Here is a 23,874-nt window from a genome sequence, read left to right on the forward strand (position 1 = left end):
AAAAGCAGTCAGGAGCTTTGGCCAGTGTGTGGTCCAGGTATACTCCAGGGCTTAGAATGTTAGAGCCTGCTGAGCTGAGGCCAAGGGGAAGACAAAAGCTCTGTCTTCCTCACACTGGTGAAAATATGTCTTCAGCTTCCTGACCTTGTGAACTCCAAGAGAAGGCTGGAGATGAGGACAAGGTCAAGTGAACAGAATTGGGAGGGGGAGATGCTACATGGACCTCCAGTTACAAGAGGAGCAGTCAATCCAACAACTCAACAAAATTGGAACAGGCACTATGAGGAGCATGACAGGCAGTCCCCAAGTTGGGAACAAAGGGAGTACTGAGGCTGGACAGAGCAGACTGGGAGTGGACCCGACAGCACCGGGCAGTGGTCTGCTCCAGCAGCTTCTAGCAGCCGGCAACTGGCTACAGTGGAGACATGGGCCGGTGAGTTAGCCGGGGCTGGTGATCAGGAAAAGTGTGAAGAGGGGAGGAGGCAGAGGCATTTGGGATTAATAACGAATGCACTGTCACACCACCACACTCCAGCATCCAAAACAGGTGGTTGGGCTCAGACAATTAGGATGGATCAAGGGCCAGGGGATTCTAATGAGGATGAAAAGCAAATTCCATGTGGCCGGGGCTGGTGGCTCACACCTGTAATCCCAACATTTTGGGAGACCACGGCAGGTAGATTGCTTGAGCCCAGGAGTTCAAGACCAGGCTGGGCAACATGGCGAGACCATCTCTACTAAATAAAAAATAAAATAAATAAATAAATAATTTCACACAAGTGAGGTCTGAACGACATCCACAGATAAGAGAAAGGGAATGTTTACGCTTTGGGATCCCATGAGTAAACCAGTTCATGTGATATTTTATTCATTCATTCATTCATTCATTCATTTCTTTTATCTGTACATTTATTGAGGACCCTACTATGCACCTGGAACTATGATGGGAGCTAAAGACACAAAACCTATTTGGAGATGTAAGGGATGCTCCTGAAATCTTAGCCAACAAAAAGAGGCCAGGTTGTATAACTCGGCAGGTTGGCCTGCAAGCCAGCACGGTGTTTTCTTTTGTTATGGCCTGTGAATGCCTACCAGCGCTTTAGACTGACTCACCCTGGCTGGGTGGCAGTTGAACTCCCAGCCATTAGACCAGGGGTTCTAGTCTTTTGTCATGAATTCTTCTACGAATTACCAGGTAATACACATTTATCAAATGATGACTTAGCACTGACTATAGCAACTATATGTGATGGGCTACCAGAAGCAGTCAGGTTTGAGCTGAGCACAGAAAACTGCAGAGACGTTGGATAGGCAGAGAGACGAGGCGAGGGCACCCCTGCCAGCAAGGGCGAAAGGGGAGACCAGCTTGGCTAAAGAAGAAAGTGCCTCTAGAAGAAGAAAAGGCAGCAAAGATCTCATAAGCATTTAAGCTGACATCTGAAAAGAGGAAGGCAGGTGTGCCTAGTCCCAACCCAAATACAGTTCACCACTCACCTCTGCTCTTTCAGCTATAAAGTTAAGAATGAGTTGGTTGAAACCCAAAAAAGGTACAGGCAGGGGATAAATCAAACATTAATGCAATGTGGATGCTGTGGCCTTGTGAGCAGAATGACATTATTCTCAATTATATGAAACTAAAGCACTAGGCCACACAGAACAACAATGAAATACCCCAGCTGTCCAACAGGAGTGTGCAGGCAATAGTGTAGTGATTAGGGCCACAGGCTGACAATACACTGACAGGGGGAAGAGAAACGCATGCTACAAGCAATATTTTTGTTAGGATATTATCTAGGGGTTAAAATAAACACACAAAAATGCACAAAAAAACTGGAAAAACACACAGTGTTTCTACCTGTGTTTTTCTGTTTTCTTTTTCTTTTCTTTTTTTCTGAGATGTCTCACTCTGTCACCCAGGCTGGAGTGCAGTGGCGTGATCTCGGCTCACTGCAGCTTCTGCCTCCTGGGCTCAAACGATTCTCCTGCTTCAGCCTCCCCAGTAGCTGGGACTACAGGCATGTGCCACCAGGCCTGGCTAATTTTTTATATTTTTAGTAGAGATGGGGTTTCACTGTGTTAGCCAGGATCTCCTGACCTCATGATCCACCTGTCTCAGCCTCCCAAAGTGCTGGGATTACAAGAGTGAGCCACTGTGACCGGCCTCTTCTTTTTTTTTTTTTTTTTTTTGAAATGGGGTCTTGCTCTGTTGCCCAGGCTGGAGTGCAGTGGCTCGATCTTGGCTCCCACAACCTCCACGTCCTGGGTTCAAGCGATTCTCCTGCCTAGCTTCCCGAGTAGCTGGGACTATAGGCGCATGCCACCATGTTCAGCTAATTTTTTTGTTTTTAGTAGAGATGGGGTTTCACTATGTTGGCCAGGCTGGTCTCGAACTCCTGACCTCGTGATCCACCCACCTCAGCCTCCCAAAATGCTGGGATTACAGGCGTGAGCCACCACACCCGGCCTCTCTTTTTCTTTTATGTATTTATTTATTTTGAGACAGAGTCTCACTCTGTCGCCCAGGTTGGAGTGCAATGTTACAATCACTGCTCACTGCAGCCTCAACTTTCCGGGCTTAAGCGATCCTCCCACCTCAGCCTCCCAAGTAGTTGGGTCCACAGGCATGCACCACCACACCCACCTAGATTTTATTGTATTTTTTGCAGAGATGGGATTTCACTACGTTGCCTAGGTTGGTCTCAAACTCCTAGGCTCAAGAGATCCGCCCACCGGGGCCTCCCAAAGTGCTGGGATTACAGGCTTAAGCCACTGTGCCCAGCCCTTTTCTATATTTTCTAAGAGAAGGAAATAAATTATTTAATATGAATAGAAAAATAATGAGACTACCTTCAACGTTTTTAGTTTGCAAAGCTTTTTCATATTACTTGGATATTCATATTTTTACTTATTTAACTTTTTTCTTTTTTTTTTTTGAGACAGAGTCTGGCTCTGTCACCCAGACTGGAGTGCAGTGGTGCAATCTCGGCTCACTGCAACCTCCGCCTCCTGGGTTCAAGTGATTCTGCCTCAGTCTCCCAATAGCTGGGATTACAGGTGCCCACCACCACACCCGGCTAATTTTTGTATTTTAATAGAGACGGGGTTTCAACATGTTGGCCAGTCTGGTCTTGAACTCCTGACCTCGGGTGATCCTCCTCCCTCAATCTCCCAAAGTGCTGGGATTACAGGCATGAGCCACCATGCCTGGCCACTTTAACTTTTAATGGCCACTATTAAACTGCTCTTCCACCAAATGCCATTATGCCAAGCCATTTACTATACAAAATCCTGAAGTCCATCTACCTGCCCCCAAAAGGACAACCTTTCCATTTAAGACCATCTTTCAACAAGTGTTTGCTAACAATTACATAACTGTTTTTCCCCAGTCTGATGGAGCAGAGACACATAAATCCATTTTTATAGCCAGAGGCTTTTTACAAGTAGTTTTAGGGTGTGATGCTTAAGTTAATGATGTAATGTGGTAAAGTAGTACAAACCAGTAGTTAAGCCAGGGGTCTGAGCCACACGTCCCAGGGCCTGGCTAAACTTGTTTGGCTGTGTGATGCTAGCCATCTGAGGTAATAGTTCATACCAATACGTGTCCTGCATTAAGATTCCATGGTAAGACTGCTAGCTGCCAATTCCTCAGTGGCAATGCTCTTCCTTGGTAACGGACCCTGATTCTCAGCTGGGCTCACTGACACCCAGCATAAAAGCCTCCATCTCCCTGGTCTCCTCTGCAGTTAGCGATGGCCAGGCGACCACAGTCAGGCCAATTAACGCAAGCACATACGGCACGCTGGACTTCTGGGAAATTAATAGGAGCCAACTCAGCCACATGGGGCACCTTTTCTGTACTTCTGCTTCCTCTCCTCCTTCAGGCCTGTGACCTGGACCTCATAACTGGCACTCCAGCAGCCATCTGGACTACAGGGTGACAATGAGGATGGAAGCCAAGTACTGGGATGAGGGAGTAAAAACTAGGAGCCTGGGTCCCAGACGACAATACGGAGCTGCCCTAAAATCCTCCAGACTTCTTTTCAAAGACAAGTAAATGTAGACCTTGTTCAGCCACTGTTATTCTGTTTGGCTTTTCAGGTTACGTACGGTCAATCTAAACTCAATGCAGATTCTTTATCAACATAGGATACTATATGCCATACGTGTTTCACTGCCAAAAAATGGCAAATGACTTTTTAAAGCAGATGACCAGGATAATAAAACATTTTAATAAGTCACTTTTTACTGAATCTTTCTAACAGCTAGGCGTTTGTCATCAACTGCTTTCTCTTTCCCACAAAGACAGCTCCCGTGTATACATACTCTTTTCTCTAATGGTCAAAGTCAACTAACACATATAATTCCTAGTATTTTGCCCTCCCATGACAATGACCAAAATCCAATTCTCCAGAACTCTTAACAAAGCAAGGAAAACAAGCCAGTGTTCCCAAGTCTACGAAATACAAAGAAGTTATGGCTCCCGAGCTGGAGGCAATGGGCAAAGAAGTGGCATAGCACTTCTAAGATAATTTTCAGCCTGGGCCACAGAGCAAGACCCCTGTCTCTATTTAAAAAATAATAATTAAAAAAAAAAAAAAAAAAAAGGCTGGGCACAGTGGCTCACGCCTGTAATCCCAGAATTTTGGGAGACTGAGGCAGGCGGATCACCTGAGGTCAGGAGTTCCAGACCAGCCTGACCAACATGGCAAAACCCTGTCTCTACTAAAAATACAAAAATTAGCTGGTTGGGGTGGTGGGCGCCTGTAATCCCAGCTACTCAGGAGGCTGAGGCAGGGGAATTACTTGAACCCAGGAGGCGGAGGTTGCAGCAAAGCCGAGATCGCACCACTGCACTCCAGCCTGGGCGACAGAGTGAGACCCTGTCTCTAAAATAAATAAATAAATAAAATAAAAATAAAATACAATCATTTTCAAGTCATGCACACATTGCAATGGAATAAGAACGGTGGTATCATCAAGGCTCATATTAGATGTACACAATCCTTGGCAAACATCCACCCACAGACAAATGTCAAAGTGCTACCCCAACACACATGTAAGATTTACAACTGACATCAACATCAGCACCAACCATGCAGTCCAGTGGACCAGAAACATTACTGGGCATCAACTATATTGAGAAGGTCCTTTAAAATACTGCCGAATGTTTAAGTATTATACAACTCCTGCAATCCTGATGGCTCCCCCGTGGCAATCCTAAAACCCACGTAAGGTAAAAGAAAGGACCAGAGTTTTGTCTCCTGAATAACAGAATGACACTCAGGTCTCTTGCCCTCTCCTACAAACAGCAGAACCTTAACAGGGTAACTTTTCCTGCATAAGAGCCTCCATTCCTAAATACAAATCTCTTAAGAGGTAAAAACGTGTACGCAGAGCTTAAAATTACACTCAAATTCAAAATTTCATCAAGTAAACTATTAACTTTTACAACTTTGTTATCCTAGCCCAACTTTCTAAATGGGCGCAATTATGTAACATTACAGTACTTTGCCTAGTTCTCTCAACATGATAAAAATATTAGAAAAAGTAAAATAAACAAAATTCAGCTTCTCCATCACATTTTCACATTTTCCAGCAATACATCTGCTTTTTACCCCATCACTTAAAGCAATCTCTAGGTAGAAATTACTTTGAAAAGAGGTCATCAAAAGTTTTAATTTATTTAAAGAAGAGAATTTGAGTCAGGGGGCAGGGGGAGATGAAAATCTTCATATGATAAAGAGACAGGAAAACGGCAAAGGGAAAAAGAGAAACCTGATTTTTTATGTAACTTAAATACTTCACATGCATCATATCTAAACACATATCTAATGTTCCATATCCTTACAAGAAGGAATTTTTCTATTATTAAGGGGGGAAAGAATACAGGTAGAAAAGATAAATGTATATTTGCATACATATAAACCAGACACGCTTTAAAAATGTCGGGAAGGATATGCCAAATGTAATAGTTCTTCTCTCAGAAGGGAAACATTATAGGTTAACTTCCTCTTCTTTTTAGCTGCACTTTCTAATTTTCTACAACAGACACTTACTACTTACATAATTGTTTTTTAAGAGTTGAGGTCTCACTATGTTGCCCAGGCTGGTCTCAAATTCCTGGGCTCAAGCAATCCTCTTGCCTCAGCTTCCCAAAGTGCTGGGATTACAGATGTGAGCCACTGCACCCCGCCACTACTTACATAATTTCAAAATGTAGTGTTTTTTTGTTTTTGTTTTTGTTTTGTTTTGTTTTTTTGAGACAGTCTCACTCTGTTATCCAGGCTGGAGTGCAGTGGTGCAATCTTGGCTCACTGCAGGCTCCGCCTCCTGGGTTCATGCCATTCTCCTGCCTCAGCCTCCCAAGTAGCTGGGACTACAGGTGCCCGCCACCACGCCCGGCTAATTTTTTGTATTTTTAGTGGAGATGGGGTTTCACCATGTTAGCCAGGATGGTCTCGATCTCCTGACCTCGTGATCTGCCCGCCTCGGCCTCCCAAAGTGCCGGGATTACAGGCGTGAGCCACCGCGCCCGGCCTTAAAATGTAGTTTTTAAAGTACACAGATTCACAACAGCATCAACAGAAAAATAAACCACATCTGGAACAGCCTGGAACAAAACAAAGTCTGAAGGATTTCTAGGCTCAAAGCTGAAGGATACAGAGAGTGAAGTCCCTGTGGGCCCATGCTACCCCCAAAGTCCTTCTACTCAAATGCCCTCCTCTCTGGGACAGGATGCTCCAAGTGATTTTAAGTACATACCATTATGCAATTGTGTCCTCTTTACCACCCAGTTTAGTCGAGAGAGAGCACAAACTACCACAGAAAAGCAGTGTATTCCTAACCCTGCTGAGTCAGCCAATGTGAAGGACTGGAGCTTCTACCAACTCACCATTTAATATTTAACACTTGCTTTAAATCCAGTTTATGGATTCTGGATGTTTAATAAACAGTTGCTTCTCAGTTCCCTGCTATTAAATACTAGGTTATCATGGCATTTAATTAATACCACCCTTGGGCTACCAGGAGGTCGGTAATAGTACCAGCAAGTCATGCTCTCCAGATGGACATCGCCACCTGAATCAGCTCAGTTTAAACAATAGGATTCTCTTCTTATAGTCCCTTCTGGGATGGGTACTTCAAGTTGAGGTGTTTAGGTAAACATTCAAACAGATAATAAAGGCTTGCTCTCCCTCTTGTTCCACAAAAAGGAAAACCCCTTTAGTGATAATATTCACACTTTCCACAAGTTTTGTGCACAGCATTGTCAGAATTACACATTCTGATATGTGGAAAAATAGTAGGCAAGGCCACTCTTGACTGCTAAAAAAAAAAAAAAGCTCAAAATTATCCCAAACTCCTCAGGCGCCTCTTTCCTCTCTTTCTAAACCAATCTTTCTCGGCACTCATCTCACCTCCTACATCTCCATTCAAGGATAGAATGTGTTTAAGCAAGGAGTTTCACTGTCCTCTAAGGTTCCATTAGGAGGTCACTCCTACTGACATCATGGAGTGCATCTGCAACTGCTCTGAGCCCCTCCAGCCCCATCTCTTCATACTCACTGTTGCTGGACTTAAGGTCGCGGTGGATGATGGGGACAATTGCCTCATCATGTAAGTAGTTCATCCCTCTGGCAATCTGCACAGCCCAGTTCACCAGGATGTCTGGGGGAATCCTTTTCCCAGATAACACTCTATTCAAAGGTCCTCCACGAGCAAACTCCATGACCAAGCAGAGGTTGGGCTCCTTCAGACATACCCCTCTTAGGGCAATGATGTTGGGGTGCTTCAGCATGGTGAAGAGTTTGGCCTCTTGGCGAACATTCTCTATAGTCTGGCTGATGTCCTCATCGGGGTCATGGCGAGCTGCTTTCACAGCAACCTCATCCCCTATCCAGAAAGCACGATAGACCTTGCCAAAGCCCCCGATGCCAATAATCTCTTCCAAGGTTAGCTCCGCAAAATCAATTTCTAACACTGAGAAAGGGAAGAAAAAAAGAAGCAAGTCAAAAACATCTTGAAAACATCGTATTTAACCTTTCATTTACCTGGATGGGTAAACACGGCAAGTTGTCTCTTTACTGGGCCTTTCTGTCTCCCCATTATAAAGCAAATTCCATAAGGGCAGGAGCTGCAATTAATCTATTTTCCTTTGCATTTTCCTTAGTGACAGTCAGCACACGGTAGGCATTCTATAAATATTCATGAAAAAATTCCCACCTGGAAAATCATGCAGAATCCTGTACCAAAATCAACTATTGTAACTAAAGGGAATATGGGGGAGGTCCTTTTTTCCGTTCTTTCTTCTTTTAAAATACATTTAAATATAGAGATGGGGTTTTGCCATGTTGCCCAGGCTGGTCTCGAATGCAATCCTCCCGCCTCGGCCTCCCAAATTGCTGGGATTACAGGCATGAACCACTGCACCTGGCCAAGATCCTTTCTTTGAGACTTACTCAGCTTTACTGTGTGCTCAGTGGTGAGAAGCACCCAAATCAGTGCCAAGACAGACACCCAACAACCAAACCATAGAATGAGAAGAGCTCCTGCAGAAGTATGATTAGAGGCTTAGGAAAATCACTAGCTCCCACAGCAGCACACAGCACTAAGGTGAGTGGGGAAAGGATTCTCAGGGAAGGCAACATTTGAAATGGGCCCTAAAGACTGAGTGGGAGAGATCTCAGGCAATGAAGGAAATCAGGGTAGGGAAGGACAATCAGGCAGAGGGAAGGACAGGAGCCAAGAACATGGAGTAGGAAGTATACGGTATATTAGGATCTCCAGGGAGTCTGCTGTGCCCGGGTCATGTGCATCAGGACTGGAGACAAGGCTCAAAGCCTTGTTGAGGGTAACCAGGCCAGGAAATGTCTTTAAAGCCATTCTGAGGGGCTTGAACTTCACATTGTAAACAAGAGGAATCATGTATCTTTCAGAAAAGGAATGTTGTTAGACCTGTAATTTAGAAAGGAAACCAACTCTGGCAGCCGCTGGAAACTAACCTGGAAGACAGAGACCCAACAGCAAAAGGACCCTCTAAGGAGGCCTTGCAGCTCTGAGGTCTAACCTCAGCAGCAGGGAATATGGGGAGTATGCAGTCAATTTGAGAGACTTTCAGAACTTAGGTTCTACCTGGACCTGGTGACTGAAACATGGGAAAGGAGCCTCATAAGAGATATCTTATTCCAGCAGTCATCTGTGCCTCAGTTCAAGCCCTGATGGTCCCAGTATCCCACCCAGTATCCCAACCAATCATTCTCCTTCCCAAATCCAGAGTTTGAACCTAAGGTACTTGATTATATATTTCGTTGTGTGTGGAAAGGCTTTCATGGGTAGATAATAATAGCTGCCAGTGATTATAAATCGAGCTACATATGGTGCTAAGTGCTATATGAGCAAAGTATGTTTTGTTTCTTGCATGAAACCCTGTTCTGTATCTTCTCTTTTCTTTTGTCTTTACCTGGCTGATTCATACTCATACCTCAGGTCTTAAATATCAGTTTCATAGTGGAATTTCTCCATCCCCAAGACCAAATGAAGTCAGGCCCCTATCAAACACTTCCATGGCAGTTTCCATTCCACAAGAGGCATCAAAGTTATAATTACTTAATTACTTGTTCAATGCCCATTGTCCAGGCCAGATTATGAGACCCACGAGGGCAGAGATTCTGCCTGCTCTATTCACCACTGCACTTACCATGCCAAACATTTTGTAGGTGACCAACAGATCCTTGAAATAAAATGGAAAAAAAAAAAATCTACTTGATATGGTTTGGATATTTGCCCCCTCTGATTTTCATGTCGAAATGGAATCCCCAGTGCTGGTGGTGGGGCCTGGTGGGAATATTTGGGTCATGAGGGCTGATCCCCCATGAATGGCTTGGCATAGTAATGAGTGAGTTTTTGCTCGAATTCACACAAGATCTGGTTGTTTAAAAGAGTGTGGCACCTCCCCGGTTTTTCTCTCTTGCTCCTGGCTCCCACCATGTGACATGCCTGCTCCCACTTCACCTTCCACCATGAAAAAAAGCTCCCTGAGGCCTCACCAGAGCCAAGCAGATGCTGGTGCCATGCTTCCCATACAGGTTGCAGAACCGTGAGCCAATAAAACTTTCTTTCTTTATAAATTACCCAGCCTCAGGTATTCCTTCAAAGCAATGCAAGAATGGACTAACACACTATCTCAATAGGAAATAAACCAAATTCAGATCTAAAAAAAAAAAAAACTGAACTGGAACTGGACCTTCTGAAACAAATACAGAAAATAATCACACTTTACTAAAAAAAACCTAAGAAAACAAAGATACATTTCTGAACTTTTGGCAAGACCAAAAGAGGAACTGCCACTGCTGACTACTCCCTTCCTTACTCAGCCAGCCCTGTAACGCCTCCGTTCTCCACTCAGATGCTGGTGGTGCTAAAAAATCTGTTCTTGCTTAATTATAGCACCTCTATCCCATCTGGGGCTAATATTCATTTGTATTTTGTAATGCAACTGGCAGTCTGCACAAAGGAAACTCTTAGGTGGATAAGTTAGGTGGATAGTCTTTAGATATACAAAAAGTATGGCCCATCCTGACCCCAAAATTCCAACTGTTTAAAAAGGTTATCACCTTATCCAGCAGTCTTCCTGAGAATGAATGTCATGGAAGAATATTGTAGACTAGCAATCGGTATCCATTCCAAAATCCTTCTAGCATAAATTTCAATACTACAGAGGCTAGGAAGCTAAAAACTACATTTCCCAGACTCCTTTACAGCTAAAGTTCTGAATGCAAATTAAGTTCTGCCAATTAGATGCACAAGATTTGAAAGACAGAAGTGAGATGAAGACCATCTTGCTGCGGGGATTTTTTGCAACAGCATGTTGGTGTCCAATCACTAAGTCTGTAGAAGGGGAGAGGAATGTTTTGTAGCCAAGTCGTTGCCAAATCTCTGGGCTGCAGACACAACAGGGTGTTTTTGAAGCCAACAGCTTCAATGGCAGCTCCTGATTCTGTATGTTCCCAATTAGAGAGGTAGCAGCTGACCTGGTGGGCCAGTTCTGCTATGTTCTGGGAGTTGTTCACACAGGTCCAGCTGACAGCCTCTTCTCTCAGCCCTTCCAACAATTCTGCAAGCACCGAATTTCCTGTGCTAAATCTCTTTCTTGCTTAAAATAGCTTGAGCATTTCTGAGCCCCAAAATGAATCCTGACTGATTACTAATTTGTGCCTGATGTCATCTCTATGAATGAGGAAAATATGCCTATGTTATAAAGAAAGATTAGAAACCCTCTTGGAGAAATACAGGTTAGTCTTCCTGGTCATGAAGGGAAGGAACATTCATGTTTTTCTAGCAGCTTTTACATATATGAAAAGATGTGTGATTATTTAACAAATTTGTATCTGTTTTCTTATTTCCTCAACTGAGTATCTGAATTCTCCTTAAGGAATTTTAACTATTGTACTTTCTCTTGTACCCTCCCTTCTTTCCTCCAGTCTTAAGCACAGTTGTAAACACACAGTAGGTGTTAAATATTTATTTAAACGCAGGAGGGATTGAAAAAATAAATGCAAGGAGGTTTAAAAGATATGATTCAGTACTAGGGTGCTGAAAGGACAGCTCCTCTAAAAACCTCTGCAGGGAAGGGAAAGCAATAACCTCTCTTTGGGTAGAACATAAAAATCCCAGGTTCTTGTTATTTAGTTAAAAAAATATTATGACCTGACTCCAAGAAAAGTACAGAACACAGCTTTCAAACTGATAAAAGACAGAACCCAGGAAGAACGAGGGGAGGAAGGACCATCTTTTTCCTTCCCTGCTCAGTCCCGTTGGATAGGAATGAAGGAACTAGACCTCCAGGTGCAGCAGAGTATGTGGGGCTCTCCTTCCCTTCCCTGCTCCAGTCAAGACCTGGTTTTAAATAAGAATCAGGTCAAGCTGCATTCAGTACATTTTTCAGTTTCTGTAGAAGGATATTTCCAAGAATATCAGGAATAAATCCTTAGTTCTTCCATTTTTAAAGTCAAGATGTTATTCCCTCTCAATCATATGCTTGGAAATGGAATGTTTAGGCACATTTTGGTGGGTTTTGAGTAAGTGAATGGTATATACTTCACTCACTTAAAAATCTTAGGTACATCTGAAAGTATGTCCTTCTATTTCTAGTGGATGTAGATAATAAAAAGTATAAACTAATAACCTTAAGGTATTCCCTGTTTGAAAACTGAAACAACTCTCTTGTAAGAGAAACTTTCATATTTCTCTTGGGAGGATTGCACCTCCCAAGATAGTGAGTTTGGAACTGTACACTTTTCATCTTTCACTAAAATAAAGAAGATGGGTGAGCTCCTGGGTTATTTATATTTGTCATCCATAGGCAGCTAAACGCTAACAAGTACCTACAATGGAGAGGATTAAAGCACTATAAGAATGTAAAATGACTTATAATAACATTTTTATATGTTTTCTTTGTCATGATATTTAGTAATTTTCCCCTTCTGTTTTGAATAAAGTTTGAGGCCAGATACAGTGGCTTACACCTGTAATCCTAACACTTTGGAAGGCTGAGGTGGGAGGAATGATTGAAGCCAAGAGTTCGAAACTAGCCTGGGCAACAAAGCAAAAGCTCATCTCTATTAAAACGTAAATAAAAATAATTGGCTGGGTATGGTGGCATGCGCCTCTGGTCCCAGCTTCTTTAGGAGGCTGGGGTGGGAGGATCCCTCGAGCCCAGGAGTTCAAGGTTGCAGTGAGCTATGATTACGCCACTGCACTTCAGCCTAGGCGAGAGAGTGAAACCCTGTCTCTAAAAATTAAAAAAACAAAAAAAGCTTTTAAATAAAGTTTGAAGCTAAATTTTCACTTAAGAAACAATAATATGAAACTAAAACTAAACACTATTGCTTGACTTAACATCTTCTATTCATGGTCCAGAATGCAATGTCACAACACATCCTTAGAGGGGAAGTTCAAAAGGGTAACTCTGGTGATGAGGTGTCAGTGGCTCAATTTCATTCCAAGTCTTTGGAGACAAGGTTTGTCAATTGTCTTCACTTTCCAAGTGACACAAACTGATCTGGTAGAGCACACAGATGAGAGATGCACCTGTCAGTAACAGCCCATGTTCACCCTCTGATGAACCAAGGCACTGCATCTTTACCAAGACACTGCACTGAAGTTTTATATTTACATCGTTAATCTCCCTCATGTAACTTAAAAGCACTTTCTGATCTTATCACTTCTTTATGTCCTGGTACTTAACACAATGTACAGTATCTATCATTCACTAGGTACTCAATGATTAGTTTTTGACTGAAACTAAATTTTCTGAATTATCAAAAATTAATTCCAGTCAAGATCAGAACTCCCAGTGAGGCCAAATAAAAGAATGTGCCAGGTCTTACAAATGCCATATTCTTCGAGTCAATTCTTTCCATTAGAACAAATTACTTCCTACTGTCTCAACATCTGGGTTCCAGATTTAGGAATCTACTCTATCCACAGTAAATTGTATGATAATGAAGATAAGTCCTGGTCACCTAATGAAGAAGTAGCACATTGCTGTCATGCCTGGCTCTGCGGACAGTTTTTCAGCCTAAGTCATACTGACTCTTGACTGCTCCAGCAGCCAGAGCACAAGATATTAAAGAAACTGAGTTCCTGATCATGAACCTCATCTAGCTCTTCTACTCTGACATTAGCTGTCCCTGAAAACAAAATCACAAAACTTCACCCACAGAATCAAAATCTGACTTATGTTTAAAATGACACTATGTTTTCTAACATGCCAGGCTATTCATATTTCTTCCAATATATGCCCAAGTTCATTTTCAACACTTTCAAAACACTATGCCAGGATGCTTAGCCTTAAGCCTACCAAACTAGTCCCAAAAAGATGTAGTATCTGGAAACAATTTAAAGTAATTTGCTACCTCCAAGCATTTTAAAAATTAAAATGAAGAAAAATGAAGTTTTAAACTGAATGAGAGGGAGAGGGGGGAACCTAAAGATTTGAACATCAATTTGATAGTCAAAACACCAACAGAAAAGGAAGAGCAGAAAAACAAGTGAAGAGGCTATGACTTTGATATTACGTGCTAGTTTTTAAAAAACATCTTAAGATAGACCAGACACGGTGGCTCACGCCTGTAATCTAACACTTTGGGAGGCCGAGGCATGCGGATCACTTGAGGTCAGCAGTTCGAGCAGTTCGAGACCAGTTTGGCCAATATGGTGAACCACATCTCTACTAAAAATGCAAAAATTAGCCAGGCATGGTGCGGGCACCTGTAATCCCAGCTACTCAGGAGACTGAGGCAGGAGAATTGCTTGAACCCGGGAGGCAGAGGTTGCAGTGAGCTGAGATTGCGCCACTGCACTCCAGCCTGGGAGACAGAGACACTCTATCTCAAAAAAAAAAAAAAAAAAACAAAAACCCTCAAGATTAAAGTAACACAATGTGGGGGTAAAAAATAAGTTACAGAGCCAGAAACGTAACTGTCACAAAGGAAATTTCAAAACTAAATATTTAAAGTTGGTCCTTGCTAATGACGTTTTAAAAAATCAACTAAGATGAAAGTATACAAAATAAGGAATAAACAGTAATTAATACATATTAACAATACCTTTTTAACAGATAAGAGATTATGGAAACTCTCAAATACAAAATAGTGTAAACTGCACTAAAGAGATATTTAAGTGTTTTTTCTGAAACTAATATGATTAAGGGATTCTGATGGCAATTTAACTCCCTTGAAAAAACAAAGAAGATTTCATTATAGGGTATGAAATATGGGGCTCCTGGAAAATTGACGGAAACCAGGACACTGGGAGAAAGGCCCTGGGAGGGACCCCTGAGCATGGTCCCCGTGAGATTTGACCAGTTCCAAATATAGGCAAGGATCTAGGGTGAGAAGAAAGAAGAAAATGTATTTCCCAAACAGCCTCACTGTCAAAGGGCTGGGATTCAGCCACTGTACCTTGCAATCCTGATCTCCCATGGGGCAACGACATACTTTTTCCTCTCTAATCATCACTTGTCCCACTCCCACTCCCAACACACACATCCCTCTTAGCACGTTAATCAGTGAGACTCCTAAAGGTAGAACTTTTGAGATATAAGGATTAGGATCCAAGAAATCAACCCGACATTTTACAGGCACATGCTTGAGTTCACACATGCTTCCGGGACTTGTGAGCCAGCCCAGCCCTGAGGAGACACCCCCATCTCTTTGAAAGCAAATGTTTTTAAGAGGTGGGGACAGGCGTTAGAAGAGGTGGTGGCAAGGTCCCTGATTTGGGGACTAAGGTTTGGACACTAACCACCAGCTTGCCCTAAACACTTCCAGACTGGGAATGCGGGCGGGGGGCGGGGGGCTGGGCGCGGTAAGAGAGGAAGGGAGTGGGAAACGGGCAAATTCTCAGGCTGGGACTTCAGGATAAGGAATTTGGGAGCCACTGCTGAGGTGGCCAAATGAAGGTGAAGAAGCTCAAGCGCCTGAAGTGCGGGCAGGGCCTGCGGCGTCTCGAGCTTATCCAGCGCACCAAGCGAAGCCCGGGCAGCCCAAGCGCGCGCCACCCACACCCAGGTCAATCTTCCTCCCCATCTCCCCGCCTTCATCCTGGCCCTCGCGCAGGGCTCCCCCGTTCCCCGACCGCCCCCCAGGCCTCTGTCATTCCCCTTCCCCGCTCGGCTCCCGGGCCCCGCCTTCGCCTTACACTGAATGGGCGGGTAGCAGCTGGGGTCCTCGCCGCCGGGCTGGCAGCGGCTGGAGAAGGCGCTGCGCGGGGTCACGTAGTTGCTGGGGAAGATGCCCACCCGCTGGTTCAGCTGCCCGGTCCACCAGCCCTCGTCGCCGGACACCTGCGAGTCCTTGGACAGCACCTCCACCACGTCGCCCAGCCGCAGAGTCAGCTCGTCCTCGCCCGCCGCCTCGTACTCGAACACGGCCGTCCAGTAGGGCAGCGGCGCGTCGCAGCCCAGCTCCCCGGGGCCCGCCGCCGCCTCCTCCTCCTCCTCCTCCTCCTCCTCGGCCCCGGCCCCGGCTCCATCCTCCCCCGGCGGGGCGGCAGCGGCGGCGCTCGCTAGGCAGCCGAGAAGCGCTCTGGAGGGCTCCATGGAGCGGCCGATCCATAGGGTGCGGGGCCGCCGCTGCCCGCAGGAGCCGCCGCCGCCTATTGTTCATGCGCCTCCGCAGAGCTGGGAGGACCCCCCCCCACGACGGCGGCCGCAGGTAGGGCCCGGGCTGGCGGGGCTGGGAGAGCCGGCTCGCCGGCGCTGTTGCCGCGGTACTAGAAGAGCGCCGAGCGCGAGCGCTCCGCGCAGCCTAGGGGCGCAGCGGGCCAAATCCCCGCCTGCCCGCTCGCCCCCCGGGGGCGGCCTCGTCACCTCCGCCTCCGGTACCTGCTCGCGCAGCCGGTGCCGCCGCCGCCCGCGGGCCGCAGCTCTCCTCTCCGCGCCGTGCCGTGCCCCGCCCCCCGCACCGCCGGCTCGCCGGGACCACCTGACGCAGGCCTGGCTCCGCCCCAGCCCTGCGGACCCAAGGGGGCCCCGCCCCACGCCCGCCCCGCCCCGCTCCCGCCGCCTTCCCATTGGCTGCGGCCGCCCAGTCCCCGGTTCCTCCGCCGTAGTTGGGGTAGCCTAGCTGGCAGCCTCGCAGGTTCCTCTTACCCACTGCGCCGCCGTCGCATCGTGCCCTCCCCCTTTGTGGGCTCTCTGGTTCTCAAACCCAGGTGGACCCACTCCTCCCGCCCACTGCCCCGCCGCAGCTCCCACCATTGGCCCGCGGCACTTGTCCGTTTCCTGGGAGCGTTCAGCTCCTCCCGGCAGGAAGAGGCGCTGGCCTCATTGGGTGCATTAGGAGGGAAGGGTGGATCCTAAAAGGTAATACTGAGCCTTCGTTCAAACTAAAAGGCTGGAAAGGAGGCCGCTTCCTTTGTTTGCCATGGATGGGTAGGGGCTGCACTGAGCAGCACCGGTGTTCTTCATCCGGCTGCACCCCCAACAGAGCTCTTTCTTCCCCAGATCATTTTACAGTTGGATTCTCCCTCTTGGATCTGGCTCTGCCTTAGTCCAACCTAAAGGGATCAGCTTCGCCCACGCCCACTCTCACCCCGAAACCTTTCATCTGCTGTTGAAGCCTTTTAGGCCCATTGAGATGTTCATTAGAAGAACTCTGAAAACTACGGTTCTCCCCTTTAGGAAGACTGCACCACAGCTCGCCCTCTCCTGGGTTCCGGTAAGAAGAGATTCCAATACCACTCTTTTTTCAGAATTCAGAAAGGCAAGAGACCACCTTACTGGGCTTCAACCTGGGGCTGGGAACGCTGCCATGAATTGGGCTTGGTCTGTCTGAAGGGAGCCAACTGTTCGACAATCCTTAGGCTTCTTTTGCCTGTTGGAATTACACCTTGGATTGTGGTGAAGTCTACAGAGGTCAGATTAAGAAGAACCAAAGCAGAATAAACGTAGAAAGTGATGTTGAGTTCATGAGTCAGGACGACCTCTTCCTATATGCTTTTGCTATACCCTGCATTTTGAACATTAAGAACGAGATAGGAGGCCCATAATGTTTTTTCTTGCTTTAATCCTATCATGGCAACGTTGACTTCCAGTAAGAAAGGTTCTCTGATCTTTCTTTCTTTCTTTTTTTTTTTTAGACAGGGTCTCAGTTTGTTGCCCAGGCGGGAGTGCAGTGGCGCAATCTTGGCTCAGTGCAGCCTCAATATCCCAGGATCAAGCAATCCACCCACCTCACCCTCCCGAGTAGCTGGGAGTACAGGCATGTGCCACCACGCTTGGCTAATTTTGTTTATTTTTTTGTAGAGAGAAGATCTCACTGTGTCACCCAGGCTCTTCTCGAACTCTGGGCTCAAGTCATCCACCTGCCTCGGCCTCCTGAAGTGCTAGGATTACAGGCCTTAACCACCTCACCTAGTCCTCTGAAATTTCTAAATAAGCCAGTGCAGATCTAGCCCAATCTCTACCAAGCTTTGTTACCTTTTCCCCTTCAGTGGTAGGAATAGACATTATTTATTTAGCAAGGGTGAGTGCTTTTGTTGCATTTTAGTTTGGGTTTATTATTACACAAACTAAAGACAGTGGGACAATTTGGAAAGATAACTAGGCAGCTACATGACTTTGGGCAGGTGTCCTAACACTGTACTCTTAAAGTGAGGGGAGTGAACTGGAAGATATCATATGTCCTCATAGTTTGGACATTCTGTGGTTTGCTCTTCAATATGACTACACTGTATATAGCACACATTTAAGGTCTTGAAGAAGAGACATGAGGCTTGTTCTAAAAAGCATCCAGAGTAGGTCTTGAGAAAGAATTTCTGTTTAAGTAAAGACCCTAAAACAATGCTCAGGTTCTTATACATAGGATCCACGAACTGGAAAAGATATGGATGAGTCTGAGTAAATTCTCTAAGTTTTGTTTTAGACAAAACCATTCCACCCTCAAGCGGAAGAGAGCAAGGGAGTGGGGGCGGAGGTATTTTGTGTTTTTTTAAAGGCCATAAAATAATTGTCTTGATAAAATTTTAACTTGGGGCTGGGTATGGTGGCTTGCACCTGAAATCTCAGCAGTTTGGGAGGCTGAGGCAGGAGGGTCACTTGAGCCCAGGAAGGAGACCAGCCTGAGCAACATGGTGAGACCCCTATCTCTACAAAAAATTTTAAAATTTGCCAGGCATGGTGGTGCGAACCTGTAGTCCCAGCTATTTGAGAGGCTGAGGCAAGAAGATTGCTTGAGCCTAGGAGGTCAAGGCTGTAGTGTTTGCTATACCGCACTCCAATCTAGGTGACAAAGCAAGACCCTGTCTCAAAAAAAATTTTTTTTTTTTTAACTGGAGGGAAAAAGAGTTTTACAAACTGTAGACACACAGCAAAACAGAAACAGGAAAAAAAAGTACTAAAAAGAGAAAAATGTCAGTGGTGGGTCTCTAAGTAGTCGGATGATGAGTAATTGGGTAACTTTGTTGTCATTTTACTTCTCCATAATTTTGTATGTTCTATTATTTAGTTTCATGGATTGCTTCCCACTCCCTGGGAAGAGGGGAAGAGAGGAGAAAAATCATTGATCCTTCTCAATAGGAAAACTCTAATTCCCTGCACAACTTAAACCTTTAATACCATAGTGTATATTTAGAATCTCATAAAGAGTAATTCATCAAACATTTCAACAAGTCATTCAGTTAATATTTGTTGAATGGATAAGTGCTAGGAATTCAAATGAGGGTAGATCTTTCAGACTAAACTTGTCTGGCAGGGTTGCATGGAAGAAGCAGAAGCAGAACTGGTCCTGGAGGGGACTGGGGTGGAGCAGGGAAAAGTGTGTTCAGGAAAGAAGGGTGGGAATAGGCACAGCAACAGAGGTAGGAAAGCATGGAGAGGGGGACCGTTTGGATGGAATAGAAGGACCATTTGGATGGAATAGAAGGATGAGAAAGAACTCTGAAAAGATAGGTTGAGACCTGATTGTAAAGGGCCCTGTAATTACTTGATTCACACTAGTAATTATGTAGTTGATTATTTGTAATTATTTAATGTCTAGTGCATTCACCATAAGGGCAGGAACCAGTCTGTCTGGTTCTCCACAGCTCTCCCAGCACCTAGAGAGTACTTAGCACATAATTGAGTCTCAGTACTTATTTGCAACTGGATGGCTGACTTGAATCCGAGGCAAAGAAGCCTTGGTTTTGTTCAGCGTGTAAAAGATTATCACTGAAAGGTTTTGAGTAGGACTCTGGGGTGATCAAATATTGCCTTCTCTGAGGACTAGAATGGATAAGGAGATGCTTAAGTTGGACATTGAAAGATACATACAATTTGATTACTAGAGAATAAAAGATGTGGAAATAGAAATTAATGTAGTGGGTAGCAATAATAGAAATTTCAGCCAGAGAAGAGGAGAGAATGTGAAAAGGGAGTGATGGGGAAATAAAATTGCTGAAATAAAAGAAGGGCAGATTGTAAAAGACTTTGAAAATGAGGTGGAATTACCAAGATTTTACCACGAGGAAGTTTTTGAGGAGGAGGTTGACAGATGTCACCCCCAAAAAGAAACATTTTCTCTACCATGCTGAAAAGCATAGCATAAGGAAGGGAGAAAATAGCCATCAGTGATGCAAGTTGACATTAGACTTAAGTCAATAGATCATAGTTTCTCCTGGCTTTGTCCTTTAAAAACGCTGTGACTTTGGGCAAGACACCTGTCTGAACCTCAGTTTCCTCATTTTTAAGTAGGTGTAATAATAATCTCTGGTTATAATGGATGTTTATAGGATTAAATAAGACAGGACATGCAGAAGCTCTTAGCATGCTGCTCACACCCAACAAATAGTCAACATATTTTTTTTCCTTCTTTCACCTGCCTATTACCCCCCAGAAACACTGTTTAATTACACCCAGGCCTCTTGATTGGAAATTGAACCCAGGGTTTTCCCTAAAGGAAAGAGACAGAAGGAAGGAAGGAAAAAGGAACAGAGGCCTCTGGGAGGCTGAGGTGGGTGGATCACTTGAGCTGAGGAGTTCAAGATCAGCCTGGGCAACATGGTGAAACCCCATCTCTACAAAATAGAAAAATTAGCCAGGCATGGTGGTGCCTGTGGTCCTAGCTTTTGGGAGGCTGAGATGGGAGGATCGCTTGAGCAGAGATGTTGAGGCTGTGGTGAGCCGAGATTGCTCCACTGCACTCCAGCCTGGGTGACAAAGCGAGACCCTGTCTCAAAAAAAAAGAACAGATAGGAGAGGAGAGGAAGGCGTGAAGGAAGGAGGGAAGACAGGAGGGGAACGAAAGAAAGGACAAAAAAGAGATAAACAGGAAGGAAGCAGGGAGGGGAGAAAAGGAAGGAAGCAAAGGAGGGAAGGGAAGAAAGAAGGCAGGAAAGGACGGTTTCACAGACTAATGAAGAATTTGGGGTCTTGGCTTCTGACTGAATTTGAATCTATGCTTACTGCACACCATTAGGCAAGTTAACCCTGCTGTGCCCCAGATCTCTCACCTGGAAATAAGAATAATTGTACCTATCTTATATATGTTATGTGCTTAACACATAATCTAGCATGTAGTTACTGTTATTATTTGAGCCTAAACTGTGACTTAGTTAATGAATGTCACCCTTTCCTTGATTCTTTTGGGAAATATTTAAAATTAGTACTTTGATGCAAAAAAAAAAAATCCCTCAAGCAGACTTTTACCTTTGTTTTTTTTTTTTTTTTTTTTTTTTTTTTTGAGAAACAAGGTCTCACTGTGTCACCCGGGCTGGAGAGCAGTGGCACGATCGTAGCTGGCTGATCACATGGCAGCCTCAGACTCCTGGACTCAGTGGGTCCTCCTGCCTCAGCATCCTGAGTAGCTGGGTCTGCGGGTGCATGCCAACACGCCTGGCTAATTTTGTTAATTTTTGGTAGAGATAAGGACTCACTGTGTTGCCCAGGCTGGCTTCAAACTCTTGGCCTCGCCTCAAGGGATCCTCCTGCCTCCATCTCTTCAAATGCTGGGATTACAGGTTTGAGCCACTGTGCCTGGCCCTTTTTACCTTTTCTAAAAAAGCCAGCCCACCACTTTCACCTCTCATGTTATACCATTTCAGGAAAGAAGCCCTAGTTTCTGATTCATAAACTCTATTTGCATTAAACATGATTTTAAGCAAATGGTTTGGGCAGATGTGTGGCAGGGCTGATGGAACAGACCTTTGGAGTCAGACCCGGGTTTGAATTCTTAATCAACTTGTCACGAGTGTGGGAGGCCTTTCACCTCTCTGAGCCTCTGTTTCATTGTTGGTAACATGAGATTGTGTAAAATGGGGTTGCTGTGAGGGTTAGATGAAGTAAGAGGTCCTCCTGGCAGTGCCTAATACATAATAATAAGTGCTTAATAAATTGTAAATGTTATTACAATTGATAGTATTTAATTCTTCTCTGAGGAATTATGAGTTAATGCAGCTTGAACCGCTAAAAAGGTAAGAAATCTTTCCTCTTTTCTTCTATCTCCTAGGAAAACCTCAGTTCAGAAAAGCAATAAACTATGGGGGGCTGTTTAGAATGTTGCATCTCTGGAGAGCAAGTTGCATTTTAACAATGATCAGAGCCTTTAATTAAGGCGTGAAGGTCAAATCATTTCTGCTTCATCCAGCCTGGTTGCAGAGTGAGCCCATGGGACATCCCTCTGAAATTATACTGCTTACAACCATGCTGAGTCTGCAAGGACTTCATCCAAGCCTTTCCGTCCAGGACCTCAAACAGCTCTAATCACAAGAAGAGAGATTTCAGGAAAGAGAAAATTATTCCTATCATTGATGTTTTTGAAGAACATGGAACGACTGGGAAAATAATCTTGTTAAGTAGAAAAAAAAAGAAATCTGTTGTAATTTTCAAATAATTTTTAAATAAATTTGAAAAATTAAGAGAACTATATATGTAATATATTCCTAATCTTATGAAAAAATATATATGCATTAATATTATTGAAAGAAATATATCAAAAGGTGAACAGCAATTATCACCAGAGTGATTTTTTTTTCTTTGTCCTGTACTATTTAGTATTTTCTACCATTAAAATATTCTGATTTTCAATTAGAATAGTATGTTAGACAGAGAAGGACAAATATCACATGAACTCTCACTCTCTTATGGAATAGATCTTGTGGAATCTAAAAAAGTTGAACTCTGCCAGGCGCAGTGGCTCACGCCTATAATCCTAGCACTTTGGGAGGCCGGGGCGGGCGGATCACGAGGTCAGGAGATCGAGACCATCCTGGCTAACACGGTGAAACCCCATCTCTACTAAAAATACAAAAAAATTAGCTGCGCGTGGTGGCAGGTGCCTGTAGTCCCAGTTGCTCGGGAGGCTGAGGCAGGAGAATGGCGTGAACCCAGGAGGCGGAGCTTGCAGTGAGCCGAGACTGCGCCACTGCACTCCAGCCTGGGCAACAGAGCAAGACTCCATCTCAAAAAAAAAAAAAAAGTTGAACCCATAGAAAAAGAGAGGAAATGATGGTTACCAGTTAGAAAAAAGGAATAAGTTCAAGAGATCTATTATACACCGTGGTGAATATAGTTAATAACAATATATTTTATACTGTGAAATTGCTAAGATAGTAGATTTTAAGTGTTCTCACCACACAAAACGATAAGTATGTGAGGCAAAGCATCTGGTAATTAGCTTGATTTCACCACTCCACAGTGTATACATATGTCAAAACGTCATGTTGTATGCTATAAATATATACACTTTTTGTCAATTTTAAACAGGTTATTGAAAAAACAGTATGCTATTGTTGATAATTATGAAAAATTTTAATGATGTGGAAATGTGTACAGTATAATGATAAATGAAAGAGTAGTAAAAAAATCCTTATAAAATATAATTACGAAAGTGTTGGGTGGATAATATAAAAATCTTAACAGCTATTTCTGAGCTAAGTGGTGGAGCATGGGTCATTTTTAGTGCCTTCTGTGTCAGGCTGTTCTTGCATTGCTATGAAGAAATACCTGGCCAGATAATAGGTGGCTCATGCCTATAATCCCGGCACTTTGGGAGGCCAAGGCGGGTGGATCACATGAGTTCAGGAGTTCAAGACCAGCCTGGCCAACATGGTGAAACCCCATCTCTACTAAAAATACAAAAATTAGTCAGGTGAGGTGGTGCATGCCTGTAGTCCCAGCTACTGGGGAAGCTGAGGCAGGAGAATCGTTTGAACCCGGGAGGCAGAGGTTGCAGTGAGCCGAAATAGCCTGGGTAACAGACCAAGATTCTGTCTCAAAAAGAAAAAAAAAAAAAAAGAAATACCTGAGAAAAGGTAATTTATAAAGGAAAGAGGTTTAATTGGCTCACGATTCTACAGGTTTTACAGGAAGCATAGCAGCATCTGATTTTAGGGAGTCCT

General features: G+C 44.4%; 1 protein-coding gene and 1 long non-coding RNA gene across 3 annotated transcripts in view; one reads left to right on the forward strand and one right to left on the reverse strand.

Moving 5' to 3' along the window:
• Positions 1-16,099, reverse strand: part of MAP3K9 (mitogen-activated protein kinase kinase kinase 9) — an 84,062-nt gene extending 67,963 nt beyond the window's left edge. For both annotated transcript variants that reach the window (XM_025392017.1, XM_025392016.1), the window contains exons 1-2: positions 15,700-16,099; positions 7,564-7,977 (exon numbers count right to left, since the gene is read on the reverse strand). In XM_025392017.1, coding sequence (XP_025247802.1) covers positions 7,564-7,977; positions 15,700-16,099 — 814 coding nt within the window. The remainder of the gene's footprint in view (positions 1-7,563; positions 7,978-15,699) is intronic.
• Positions 16,100-16,830: 731 nt separating this feature from the next.
• LOC112629163 lies at positions 16,831-22,402 on the forward strand. Its single transcript, XR_003120541.1, has 2 exons — positions 16,831-17,594; positions 22,122-22,402. It is a non-coding gene; the product is annotated as an uncharacterized LOC112629163 (long non-coding RNA).
• Positions 22,403-23,874: the final 1,472 nt, after the last annotated feature.

This window comes from Theropithecus gelada, chromosome 7b (assembly GCF_003255815.1).
Source record: "Theropithecus gelada isolate Dixy chromosome 7b, Tgel_1.0, whole genome shotgun sequence".
NCBI lineage: Eukaryota > Metazoa > Chordata > Mammalia > Primates > Cercopithecidae > Theropithecus > Theropithecus gelada.